The 13630-nt window shown below is 39.1% G+C and overlaps 1 protein-coding gene across 1 annotated transcript in view; it reads left to right on the top strand.

The window, feature by feature from the left end:
• Positions 1 to 3381: 3381 nt before the first annotated feature.
• Positions 3382 to 13630, top strand: part of LOC127651255 (deoxynucleoside triphosphate triphosphohydrolase SAMHD1-like) — a 96833-nt gene continuing 86584 nt past the window's right edge. Inside the window, exon 1 of the mRNA XM_052137002.1 lies at positions 3382 to 3413. Within this exon, the coding sequence (XP_051992962.1) occupies positions 3404 to 3413 (10 nt within the window). The 5' untranslated portion in view covers positions 3382 to 3403. The remainder of the gene's footprint in view (positions 3414 to 13630) is intronic.

The following is a 13630-nucleotide window of genomic DNA, read 5'->3' as shown; positions in this document are numbered from 1 at the left end:
AAGAAGTTTGATTGAAATCTTTGCAAATGTATTAAAAATAAAAAATGAAAGGATATATCAATAAAATGGGCAAAACCCAGAAAGTGTAACAATCGTCCCTTTGATTAAAATACTTTTATATGTTTTCGGTCAATATAGATCCTGTTGATACTTCAGTATGTCGGATTTCATTCTGTTGTTGCTTGAATAAGAGTAATAATCGTTGTATTCAGGCCCTTTTCCTGACAGAATAGGGTTTAGTCCATCAGCGGTAACCATTTGGAAAAAGGGGAACCAAAATGCGGGACTGTCCCGAAATCGGAGGCTTTTTCCACGTCATAATAGTGTCCCACGTTTCAATGATTTGAAAATAACAACAATAATATTAAACAGCAACAGCGCGTTTTCCTAAATCGAAATTACAATCCCACATTTATTTAAACATATACATAAAAATGTATTAAAATAAATGTAATAATAACAAGGAATAATTTCTGTAGGATGCAATTCTTCCTTTAATATGTGAGATTTGCTGGAACATGTCGCTTATTTTCATCTTCGACGTTATGTCAGACTGCACGATACACATCGTAACCGACTGTGATCGCAATCGTCCCGATCAGTGACTCGCGTTACCGGAGTGTTGCGGAAGAGAAGCGAAACATCGAAACTTGCCCATAACGGAGGAGCATTTCTTTTCTTTTCTCTGAAAGTCAGGACATCAGCATTTCCATCGCTCCAATACCACTCCATCACGAGCATATACAGGCTCACATTTACAAGAAAGATGGATTTGGTCAAATAGGCCCATAATAAGACCGATCACAAATACAGAAAAGTACAGATGTTGAGAATGGAGGAAGTCTTCAGTAATAATGAGATAACAAGCAAATATTCATTGTGGAAATAAAAAGACTTTTGCACGAAAAATTACAAACTTCTCCGTTCACATTGAAGAAAACAAAAAAGGAGTGTTATATGATGTCTTTCTCTTATTTTAGATTATTAATCTATCGACCAATAGATGCACAAACATGACGCAGATTTCTATAATTGTATTTGCTGATTTGGATTAAAACGTCCCATAAAAACTTAACAGTATAAATTGTTCAATCTTTATTTTAAGAATGAATTTATTGTCGGGCTCAACGATTGGTAACGGTGTACGACTGGACAATATTTCTTCACTGAATTCTCCAGATATTGTCAGAGACTTTAAGGTTAGATTAGCTGAAACAAGTCAAACAGCAGCTTCACAAATGCACACATTTACATTCATATTGAATTGTGTTGTAGATGATTTAATCCAAATGCAAACACCAGTGAAGGAGACAAAAAAGGGCTTAAAAAGTTCCAGATAAAACAACGATGAAGCAGCAAATGACACAATAAATGAATAAAAAAATGCTGATTTATTAACTGTGTATTTAATGCACATCTTATTTTATTTCTACATTTCTCTTTTATTCCCATTTAATTTCTGAAATAAATGTTCAGAACAACTGAATGAAGTCTGAACTCTCAGTGTTCTGCAGGAAGTCAAATCAGTTTTTAATGAGACCTGATACACATAAACCAGTGAATGTTTGTCATTCTTCTTTTGTGCATTCACACAACATGAACTATGTATTTCATTTTTAAAGGGTTTCTGGTGAATATTTAAGGTTTGCTGTTTTGTGTGTTAGTCCTGAACTGGATCTTTTCCTCATGATCATCTAATGCAGAAAGATCATCACATTATTACATTGTTATTAGACTTATGAATTATTATAAATATCATGTAAATAAAGCATCGATCTCGACTCAACAACACTGAACTTCATACAAAAGCACAAAATCTACATTGTTCTGGTTATATAATCATAATTGATGGTCATTGAATGATCACCTGCATCAACACGTGAATCTTAAATACATATTTCCATTGTCAAATGTTACTTTAGAAATGAAGTTTAGTATTGTAAATATAACTTCAATACACAATCAGAACAAAACATCAAACCATCTACACCCCAGTAAAATATCCTCCTGAACAGGATAAATGAACCAGTTTTTTGTTTTGTATAAGAACAATTAAAAGATTCAGTGTGTTCATGTGAATCCAGTGACACCAGTTCTTTAGTTTAAAGAACACACAGATCGTGTGAGCCGCTGGTCTTTATATTTCCATTCAACTTTTACATTTCACACTTTAAATCAAAAAATCAAGAACGATATTCTGTGTCATTTGTCTTAAGAACATTTGATCTAAACAATTATTAGTCAAATAAAAGAGAGATGTGAACAATAAATATGAATTGTACATATATAAAAAATCTTATATATGAATCATGTTTACTGCATTGAATCGTTTGCAGGTTTTATGCATGTATTGTGTATGACACACTTTGAATTGTTAGATTTTAAGTTTATAATAGTTTGATCTGTGTATCTGCTCTCTTAGTGCTCGTGTGTGTAAAATAAAACAATGAATATAAATTTACTTTAGGGCTCAACAATTAATAGCAGTCCAGGGCGTGCTGAGTGACTCCAGTCAGGTCTCCTAAGCAACCAAATTGTCCCGGTTGCTAGGTAGGTAGTCACATGTGGTAACCTCCTCGTGGTCGCTATAACATGGTTCGTTATCGATGGGCTTGTGGTGAGTTGAATGTGCATTAGCAACAAAACAAAAAAGCTATTGAACATTTTCACTGTTATTGCCCAAGAAAAACAGCCTTCTATGCTCATATTTACCAAAGGTGCCAATATTTTTGGCCACAACTGTACGTTTATACTGTACTGACCCAGCTACAGTCAGTGATGTCATCGTTCAGCTCTCACACCAGTGGAACTGTGGACCGGTTCTAAGAGAGGATGGCATATTCCCTGCCCGAACACCAGCTCTGGGACCAATTCGGTGGAAAAGGGATAAGTGAGCGTGTCTCTAAGTGTGTATGTCTCCATGGAAGGACCTTCTGAGAATTTGAACAGTGTGTGTGTGTGTGTGTGTGTGTGTGTGTTCTCTACACAAGCAGACTTGTATGTTCACTGAAAATATGTTGACTTTAAGTGACAACTTGCCCCAATAGTGCAGCATGTTGTCACGCTACATGAGGTACATTGTGAAAAAAATGGAAAAATACAGTAAAGGTTTAATTGTGTTCCTTCATAATATAATAGACAGAATGCCAGTGTGGTTTTATTATGATCATTTGTTTACCCAAGAGCTATAACACAGACACACACACACACACACACACACACTCACTCACACACACACACACACACACACACACACACACACACACACACACACTTGTCATATAGACACTTCCTCATGATGTAATTTAGTGGGTTGACTCTCTGCATCTATAAAAGTTTAAAGCAGTTACACGTCTCATTATAGTCACTACAACACAACAACAGATCCTTGCAAAACGAGAAGATGTCTGAAGGTAAGTAGAACAAACAAGTCATGTGAGTTTTTTTTTGTAACAATTTACAGTAAGTTTTCATTTATTAACTTTATTTAACAACGAACAATAATTGTACAGCATTTATTAATCTTAGTTTATTTAAACATATACAAACACATTTTAAAGTCATATTTGATGTATTTATGTACATTATTGTATATGTTATCATTAGTTAAAGAGCTGGTCCAGTGTCGGCTCCTGGATGATTTACTGAGAGGGGCATTTGATATTTAAGGGGGGGCACACATTCACTTTATCATGACTGCCCCTACTGTACTGCTGGTGTTTAGGGATGTCGTCATTATTACAGACAAGAAATGCTTTATTAACACATGGCAAAAATACTATATATGTCATTTATAAATTAATAATGAGTTTTTCATTGTAAACCTAAAAGTTAAGATCTTTGCGCTTGTGCAACACAAACTCTAAAATGTAAGAAAGGAATTTGATCTACGAGTCTCATAACCATAAAAAGGGACTAAAATCATCATTTGAGCATTTTAACAACTGACTGAAGATGATCGGATGTAATACACAGAAGTTATTTAATCCTACAAACGGGACAGGATTATCCATGTAGTGGTTTCTTGTGCCAATTTTGTGAAAAATCACTCAACATCTTTGGGGTTTTGATTTCAGAACAATAGACTTTATTATCACACAATAAAACCGAGATGCCTACGGTGAAACCACAGTAACAATAACTAACAACTCTGGGTTTGGTTTCACTTAAATACATCTCCTCAAACAAGGTGGGGCTTACACTTTTTTAAACATGCATTCGTTATCATCCTCTTCATTGACTCTGGTCTTGACCATATTAGGAAGTAACAGAACCACCTTTGGAAGAGATCAATTCTCCCCCCTAAGTAATGCTATTTATGTTTCTGCACACACAGTCAAATAGTCAAACATATGTTTAGCTTAGCACACATTCATCACGTCCACAGGCCTTTACACACAGTAAACTGCATGTTTGCCCCTCAGACATAACTGTGGTATAAATCAACAATGTTTTCATTGATTAATCCTGATTAACTTCATAAAAAAATATACTACATCCACAAGTCCTCCAACAACAAACTAGTGAGGGTATTATTTTTGTCTGTGGTGCTTTTAAAAGGATGTAATATTTAAGTGTGTTTTAAGTTACATTCAGTGTAATACACTTTAAGAACTTGTGTCTCTATTCATCTCATTATTTAAAGCATTACTTGTGTTCAAATTAAACACATGGAACAGTCCATTTATGTTCCTGTTATAATGCATATGGACATGTGCGTTTGTGAGATGTCTGGACAAATGAAAGAACAACATTTTTATTGAGTGGATTCTTTGGTGGATTTTCTGACAGACTTTGAATTTCTTTAATAAACTGTGCAGAAGAAAAACTTGCGGGATGCCGTAAAGTTTGGTCTATATGTTCTATGCACCTAAAATAAAAGTTTGAAGCGACTCCAAGCTCTCGAATTACATTGAAGCACAATATTCTGCACCCAGGATGCAGATAAGCGGTGATGCCCTACGTTGGAGTGTCTATTTTTATCATAAAGTTCCCCTGGGGTAAAAATAGTATTTTATTTTCTCACAAAACACTAAATTGATTTAAAAACTACCAGCAGACTTTCCTTAACAACTGATGATTATACTCCTATACACAGATGAGCTCTTGCTGATATCTCTTAGTCTTGATAATTAACGATGTGTTTCAATCCAAGCAAACACTTGATATAAAATAATATCAAATCAATCACGCAGTGCATCTACATGTACAGACTGATCAATGAAAGAATGGAGATCAACTCACCATATATGAAGAGAAACTCCATCCTCCACTTCTTCATTGAGAGCAAATATACAGTCTGTCCTTAACTTCACTTTCTTCCTCTGTTGTATTAACCACAATCAGGCTTGACGATGAAGGACTTCTGATGTGAGACTTGAAAGTTCACCTCAGATAATTATTGTTTATTAATTGTGGAAGGAGAAAAACATCAGATCACCTTATTCGGACACATTTTAGGCAGAAACAACTGATGTTGCATCATTTGAAACTAAACTTATTTATTTATTATTATTGTTCAGTTTAATAAGCGGAGACTCACCTGGACTATCACGTATGAAAGAAAATAAATCGTCATGGTTACTGATGTAACCTCCGTTCCCTGATGGAGGGAACGAGACATTGTGTCGATGAGTTGACACTAGTGCTTCACCCTTGGAAACCCAGACATCTCTTGAGAAAAGGCCAATGAGAATTGACATATGGAATTTGCATGCTCCTCCCTCGGACATATGGGTATAAAAGGAGTGCCGCTTGCAAACGCACATTCAGGTTTCGCACTGAGGAGCCGAGCCAAAGGCCCGGCCATTTCAGCGGTTGGTTCAGTGTTGTGGCAAGAGGGACACAACGTCTCGTTCCCTCCATCAGGGAACGGAGGTTACATAAGTAACCATTGTAGGGTTTCTTGGTTCAGGTTTGGGGAATGTACAATTAATATTAATTATTGTAATCAATGATTAATCATACAGTTTGAACTAGATAACAATACATTCTAAATTGCCCCAAAAACAGGGGTCATATAGCCCAAAAATCTGCTTCAGATATACAGGTGAAACTCGAAAAATTAGAATATCGTGCAAAAGTTCATTAATTTCAGTAATTCAACTTAAAAGGTGAAACTAATATATTATATAGACTCATTACAAGCAAAGAAAGATATTTCAAGCCTTTATTTGATATAATTTTGATGATTATGGCTTACAGTTTATGAAAACCCCAAATTCAGAATCTCAGAAAATTAGAATATTACATGAAATCAATAAAAAAAGGATTTTAAACACAGAAATGTCGGCCCTCTGAAAAGTATAATCATGCATATGTACTCAGTACTTGGTTTGGGCCCCTTTTGCATTAATTACTGCCTCAATGCGCGTGGCATGGATGCTATCAGCCTGTGGCACTGCTGAGGTGTTATGGAAGACCAAGATGCTTCAATAGCGGCCTTCAGCTCTTCTGCATTGTTTGGTCTCATGTCTCTCATCTTTCTCTTGGCAATGCCCATAGATTCTCTATGGGGTTCAGGTCAAGCGAGTTTGCTGGCCAATCAAGCACAGTAATACCATGGTCATTGAACCAGGTTTTGGTACTTTTGGCAGTGTGGGCAGGTGCCAAGTCCTGCTGGAAAATGAAGTCAGCATCTCCATAAAGCTTGTCTGCTGAAGGAAGCATGAAGTGCTCTAAAATGTCCGGTAGGCGGCTGCGTTGACTCTGGACTTAATAAAGCACAAGTGGACCAACACCAGCCGATGACATGGCTCCCCAAACCAACACAGACTGTGGAAACTTCACACTGGACTTCAAGCATCTTGGATTGTGTGCCTCTCCATTCTTCCTCCAGACTCTGGGACCTTGGTTTCCAAATGAGATGCAAAATTTGCTCTCATCAGAAAAGAGGACTTTGGACCACTGAGCAACAGTCCAGTTCTTATTTTCTTTAGCCCAGGTAAGACGTTTGACATTTGAAGCCCATGTCCAGGACCCGTCTGTGTGTGGTGGCTCTTGATGCAGTAACTCCAGCCACAGTCCACTCCTTGTGAAGCTCCCCCACACATTTGAATGGCCTTTTCCTGACAATCCTCTCCAGGCTACGGTCATCCCTGCTGCTTGTGCACCTTTTTCTTCCACACTTTTCCCTTCCACTTAACTTTCTATTAATGTGCTTTGATACAGCACTTTGAGAACATCCAACTTCTTTTGCAATTACCTTTTGAGGCTTTCCCTCCTTGTGGAGGGTGTCAATGATGGTTTTCTGCAAAACTGTCAGGTCAGCAGTCTTCCCCATGATTGTGAATTCAACTGAACCAGACTGAGAGACCATTTAAAGGCTCAGGAAACCTTTGCAGGTGTTTAGCTGATTAGAGTGTGACACTTTGAGCTACAATACTGAACCTTTTCACAATATTCTAATTTTCTGAGATTCTGAATTTGGGGTTTTCATAAGCTGTAAGCCATAATCATCAAAATTATATCAGATAAAGGCTTGAAATATCTTACTTTGCTTGTAATGAGTCTATATAATATATTAGTTTCACCTTTTAAGTTGAATTACTGAAATTAATGAACTTTTGCACGATATTCTAATTTTTCGAGTTTCACCTGTATATAGATAATTAAACACATCGAATTATAATTAATTAGGAATATACATCATATGCAGACAGGCTGTATTAATTTTCAGAACACCTTAATGGAATTAACCCGTACCGCAACCAATCAGTTCGTTCACCGAACCACTTTGCTTGATACTCTTGATCAATTCTCCAGAAGGTTTATTCTTAGTATAAGCTGACTAATCAAAGCACGTTAACTTACTTTGATAATATCAGCTCGTAGCTTTAGATCGCACATTAAAGAGGCTTTGTTTTATGACCAACAAACACAGACAATCAAGCGTATAATTGGGTTTAATACAAGGAACTAGGATATATCACTACACTTAACAAACATAGAACACATTTAAACAACAAACATTTAACATAGAACAAACAAAGTAAAACAGGAAGGAAAATAAAGAGATTACAGGGATAGCAAACTTGTTACAACAGTTAAACCTTAAGAGCCATCAAGGGAGTTACACACTTTAACGCATTTGAATTTAGATGAAATAATACTTGCAAAATGGACCTTTGTGTCGCTGAACAAGACTGCGTGTTTATTGTGTCCTCGTTGCGTCCGTGAGATGGAGGATTTCTCTTGGTGCTTCTCGAGCGTGGATCGCTCGCGGGAAGTTCAAAGCATCTTAGGAGTAATGGTTGAAACTGAGAGAGAGTCCTTTCACCCGGAGGATATCGGACTGCTCCAAAAACGTAGAGTGTTGAGCTTTGTCCGAAGACAAGAAAAAGACTGAGATAAACGCCAAATAAATTAAAAGACATGTCTGACGAGAGTAACACAAAAAGGGAAGAAAAAGCAAGAGAGCTTGAAGTGAGATCAGAGGACAAAGAGATAAGAGAGCGATTCAACACCCGATCCTGACTTTTAAGGTAGGGAGGTCACACCTCCTTTGGGAGGAATGACCCAATGAGGCCCCTCAGTTTTGGTGCGAGATGGTTCCCTTTGTCTTGTCAAGGCTCGTCATTTGCCTAATTTACAACAGGGTCCGGATGTGGTTTGAATCACTCAAAAGATGGTAAAACATATCAGAATACATTTTAATGTAACCATATATATATATTCAGCTAGGGCGAGTCGTAAGGTTTAATTTGATACCAAGAAACTTGTATTTGGTACACTTAAAAGTGGCTATATACTCTTAGACTCTTTATATAAGCCCTCAGAGTTTAACTACACAACTAAACAATCTTAACTAGTTTGATATAACAGCAGAAATACCAAAGCATATGGGGATAAAACATATTTCCTTAAAAATAAGCCCTTCTGGGTTTTAAATGGTAGGAACGTGTGTGTCTTTCAACTTCTCACATTCCTTTCTCATCTAAGGAGGGGGGTGTGGGGAGAGTAACCATGTGTGGGGGTTTTAGGACCCTTCGCAGGAATGTGCATTGCATTCAGAATTAATGAGTTCATGATTTTCCGTTCATACTCTACACCATGATGTTCCCTATCTGTTACTCACTCGACGTTGCGTTGATGAGTTGACACTAGGGGTCCCAATGGAAATACCACAAGAGCTAAACTGAGTTACGCAGACTGGCAGTGCGAGACGGGAAGAACTCTGTGTGCCTCATAGCCAGCGCAGCAAGCTGTCACGTAACTACCCCCAACACACTGGCAGGCATGAAGTGGTCCCCTATACCTTGGGGAGCATCTAACTGCTATGAAGATTAAGGACTGGCTGGCCCAGCTGCCTTCTCTCTATTTTTCTCCCCAATAAAAGCTGGGGGCCATATAAGGTCCAAGGGCCAGCGACTGTGTGCCCGTTGCACATGGCGCCCAAGCCACGCTGGGAGGCATCTGTTGTAACCACGACGTGCCTGGAGACCTGGTCTAGGGGAACTCATGCCATTAGGAATGCTAGGTCTGACCAGGGGCTGAACAGATGGCAACAAGCCCGTGTGACGAGAATGCGGTGTGTGCCGTGGCGCCATGCTCGTCTCTCGACTCGGGTCTGAGGCCAGTGCTGAAGTGTTCTCATATGCATCAACCCAAGCGGCGTGACCATCGCTGAGGGTGGCATATGCCCCTGGAGACTCTGAGAGGATTTCAGTTGGACTGTTGTATTCTTTCTTTTACTGCTCGTTGTTGAGGTGCACTGTCATTGAGACAGAGTCTCCATACCGAGAAAAGAGATTCTCTAAACCTGGGAGAACTTGCTCTTTTACCTGCTGACCCGAAGCCCCAGCCGGCTGAGGTGCCCGAGCAAAAGGTCCCTGTGCGCACACGTGTCCCGTGAGTGAGCTAGAAGTAGTCAGTCGTCGAGATAGTCAAGAATGCGGAAGCCCACTTATCTTAACGGGGCAAGGGCTGCCTCTGCGACCTTCTTGAAGGCGTGAGGTGACAGGAAAAAAACGTCCTTAAGGTCTAAAGCCGCGGACCAACCTTGATGCTGGACGCTTGCAGAGTTTTTGCATCAGCATCTTGGACAGGAGTCTGAGCAAAGCCTGATTCAGACTCGCAGGCCGCCTTTCTTTGGGTATGATGAAGTAGGGGCTGTAAAAACCCCTTAATCTCGGCTGGAGGGACAGGCTCTATTGCATCCTTCTATAGGAGGGAGGCGATCTCCGCACACAGAGCAACGGTGTTCTCGCCTCTCACCATAGTGAAGTGGATGCCACCTCCGCTCACAGTGAGAGCATAACATGTCCACAAGCGCTGTCCTCGCGTGGGCAGTGCCCAACACGAGAGGCAGCTATAGTGGAAAATCTACTCTTTTTATTAATGTGTTTATTAATGTATATATAAGAAGCACTGCTCCGCTGTCGAAGCGCCCAGAGGTGTGTGAGGGGGAGAACCGCTGTAATACGCCATAGATCCAACAGCTTTTCAGAGAGAGAGATGAATGGAACAGCAGTAGGAATTCAGATCTGTGAATATATCCACTCAGCTTCGAAGAAGAAATCCAAGTGTGCCTTTGCAAGCAGCACTCCTTTTATACCCATATGTCCGGGGGAATGGCATGCAAATTCCACACGCCAATTCTCATTGGCCTTTTCTCAAAGAACAGAGATGTCTGGGCTCCCAAGTGTGAAACCCTAGTGTCAACTCATCGACAAAATGTAGAGTGAGTGACAGATAGGGAACACATTAGTCTACTGTTAATCTTATAAAACATTTTAAATATTTTTTTAAGACTCCGTGACGGACGGCAATATAATACAACACTTGACTAATGTTATCACAGGACTGTTAGACTAATGTGAATGTCAACAGGTAGCAAGTAATGGTTCAAATACAGAAAGACTCCAATAAACCAAGTAAAGTGTACAGCAGTGCATGTATTCTGGACACATTTAATTTTTTCATTTATTAACTTGACCTGTACTGTAGGGCGCTGTATTTTACTGTAATTAGCTTTTTGCGTGGGCAGACTCCTCCTGTTTCAGTGATGTAAACAGATAGCAGGTGAAGTGAGATCGGGAGCATGGAGCCACTAAAACGTAATCCACAAGATCACAAATTCCTTTTTATGAGAAGGGTGAGCAGAATGGATAACTAAACTGTTAAAATTTGCTATATATCTAATGCCTGCAGAGGGAGTGCCAGCGCCACACTTTGGTCAAAGCAAATAGATACATTTTCTATTTATTTATTTTTTGTTTGTTCTTTGTTTTTGTTTCATTTTACTGATTTATTCACTATACACACTAATATATGCACATATTGTGTCTATTAATCTGAATAAACAGATGTGAAAGCTATACAGAAGGACCGTGACACAGAAATCGTTTAGATCACCTTTGATCCGCTTAGATTCGCTGATATAATTGATGAACTTGGTTTAAGTTTCTCACCGCTAACATGAATAGTCCAGTTCACTGCAATGACGATCGTGTGTTAGACTAAGAGTTCTTCCGAATCATGTTGACTTCGTCATGTTATCATGTTGACTTCACGACAGAATACTATGCAGCTTAACACTCAATCAATATAATTCTGACTATATTTAACACAAATAAACCAGCGTATTCTCTGTTATCATGCAGACAACATACCCCGTTCATTTTTTTCTTCTCTCCTTCTCGTTACCTCTTTCCTCCCTGGACTGACATAAGCACAGGCCAATCACAGGTGCCTTACTGACATGAACATGCCTGGACATGTACACTTTTGTAAAACAATGAAACTCTTATGTCACAAAACAACAAACAACAATGTAAATAATATTACTCTTACTTATACTTTTACTAATACCCTGTCAATATAAAATTGAGCAATCACGAACAAACTGCCTCCGCATTGTCAAGTCAATTTTATTTGTATAGCGCCTTTCACAACACACATTGTTTCAAAGCAGCTTTACAGAAGATCAGCATTAACAGACGATAAAACTGTAATGTCTATAAAGTTGATGAATCATCATTGTGTAATTTAGATAAAATAAGATTTTTAATAGTGTTTAAAAATAATTAAATGATAATTGTATTAATAACCCCAGTTAGCAAGCTGTAGGCGACTGTGGCAAGGAACACAAAACTCCATAAGATGTGGATTAATGGAGAAAAATAACCTTGGGAGAAACCAGACTCACTGTGGGGGTCAGTTCTCCTCTGACTAACCCCACCCTAACCCTAAACCAGACTCACTTTGGGGGCCAGTTCCCCTCTGACTAACCCCACCCTAACCCTAAACCAGACTCACTGTGGGGGCCAGTTCCCCTCTGACCAACCCCACCCAAACCCTAAACCAGACTCACTGTGGGGGCCAGTTCCCCTCTGACTAACCCCACCCTAACCCTAAACCAGACTCACTGTGGGGGCCAGTTCCCCTCTGACCAACCCCACCCTAACCCTAAACCAGACTCACTGTGGGGGCCAGTTCCCCTCTGACTAACCCCACCCTAACCCTAAACCAGACTCACTGTGGGGGCCAGTTCCCCTCTGACTAACCCCACCCTAACCCTAAACCAGACTCACTGTGGGGGCCAGTTCCCCTCTGACTAACATTATGAATGTAATGTAAATATTAATTATGTATAGTTAAAATCATGGTTTAAAATTATTAATCTAAGTGTTAAGGGTCAGTGATTAAACATCGATTGTGTTTGAACTGTAAGATTAATGACCAAAGTCTTTGAAGTCCATCTTGATTAATTGCAGAAGTTCACATAGATGCAATTGTCCTTGTTAATTGGCTGATGAAGGCTTTTGTTGGCAATAGTTAGTCTAAGCATTTAATTTCAAGATCGTAGTCCATAAATAGACCGAGGTGATGCAGGTTGGAGTTGGCATCATTTCATCCTCTGAAGTCCATCATAATAGACCGAAGTGATGTTTGGCTGGCACCGGCTGCATTTAGTCATCATCATTCAGCGGCATGAAGCAGTGGAGTCCAACATGAAGCAGGAATGGTGCTGGATCCAGCCAGTTCTGGTGACCTCAGGATAGGAGTCCCGAGGTTGAGACAGGGAAACAAATAAAAAGATGTAAGCGTAGATGCCATTCAATTTATTGCAGAGTTAGAGATCATGATCAATGTTTCTGGTTCCGGCAGACCCAACTAAAGCAGCCTAATTGTGGGTTGGAGGATAAATTAGGTGTATGCCTGGCTAAATAGATGAGTCTTTAGTCTAGACTTAAACTGAGAGAGTGTGTCTGCATCTCGAACAGTGTTTGGGAGACTATTCCATAGTTTAGGTGCCAAATATGAAAAGGATCTTCCTCCTTTAGTGGATTTTGATATTCTAGAAACTATTAATAGGCCAGAATTTTGCAATCTTAATGAATGTGATGGAATATAGCGTGGTAGAAGATCACTTAAGTACTGCAGAGATAGACCATTCAAAGCTTTGTACGTAGTTAACAGAAATTTTAAATTAATACGGAATTTAACAGGTAGCCAATGTAATGATGATAAAATGGGGCTAATATGATCATATTTCTTGGTTCTCGTCAGCACTCTGGCTGCTGCATTTTGAACCAATTGAAGTTTATTTATTGATCTTGCTGGACATCCTCCCAGTAATGCATTACAATAATCTAGTCTTGAGGTCATGAACGCATGAATTAGTTTT

The sequence above is a fragment of the Xyrauchen texanus genome, chromosome 11 (genome assembly GCF_025860055.1).
Source record: "Xyrauchen texanus isolate HMW12.3.18 chromosome 11, RBS_HiC_50CHRs, whole genome shotgun sequence".
NCBI classification, from domain to species: Eukaryota; Metazoa; Chordata; class Actinopteri; order Cypriniformes; family Catostomidae; genus Xyrauchen; species Xyrauchen texanus.
Note: the sequence above shows the minus strand (reverse complement) of the source record. Positions and strands in the feature narration are given on the sequence as shown.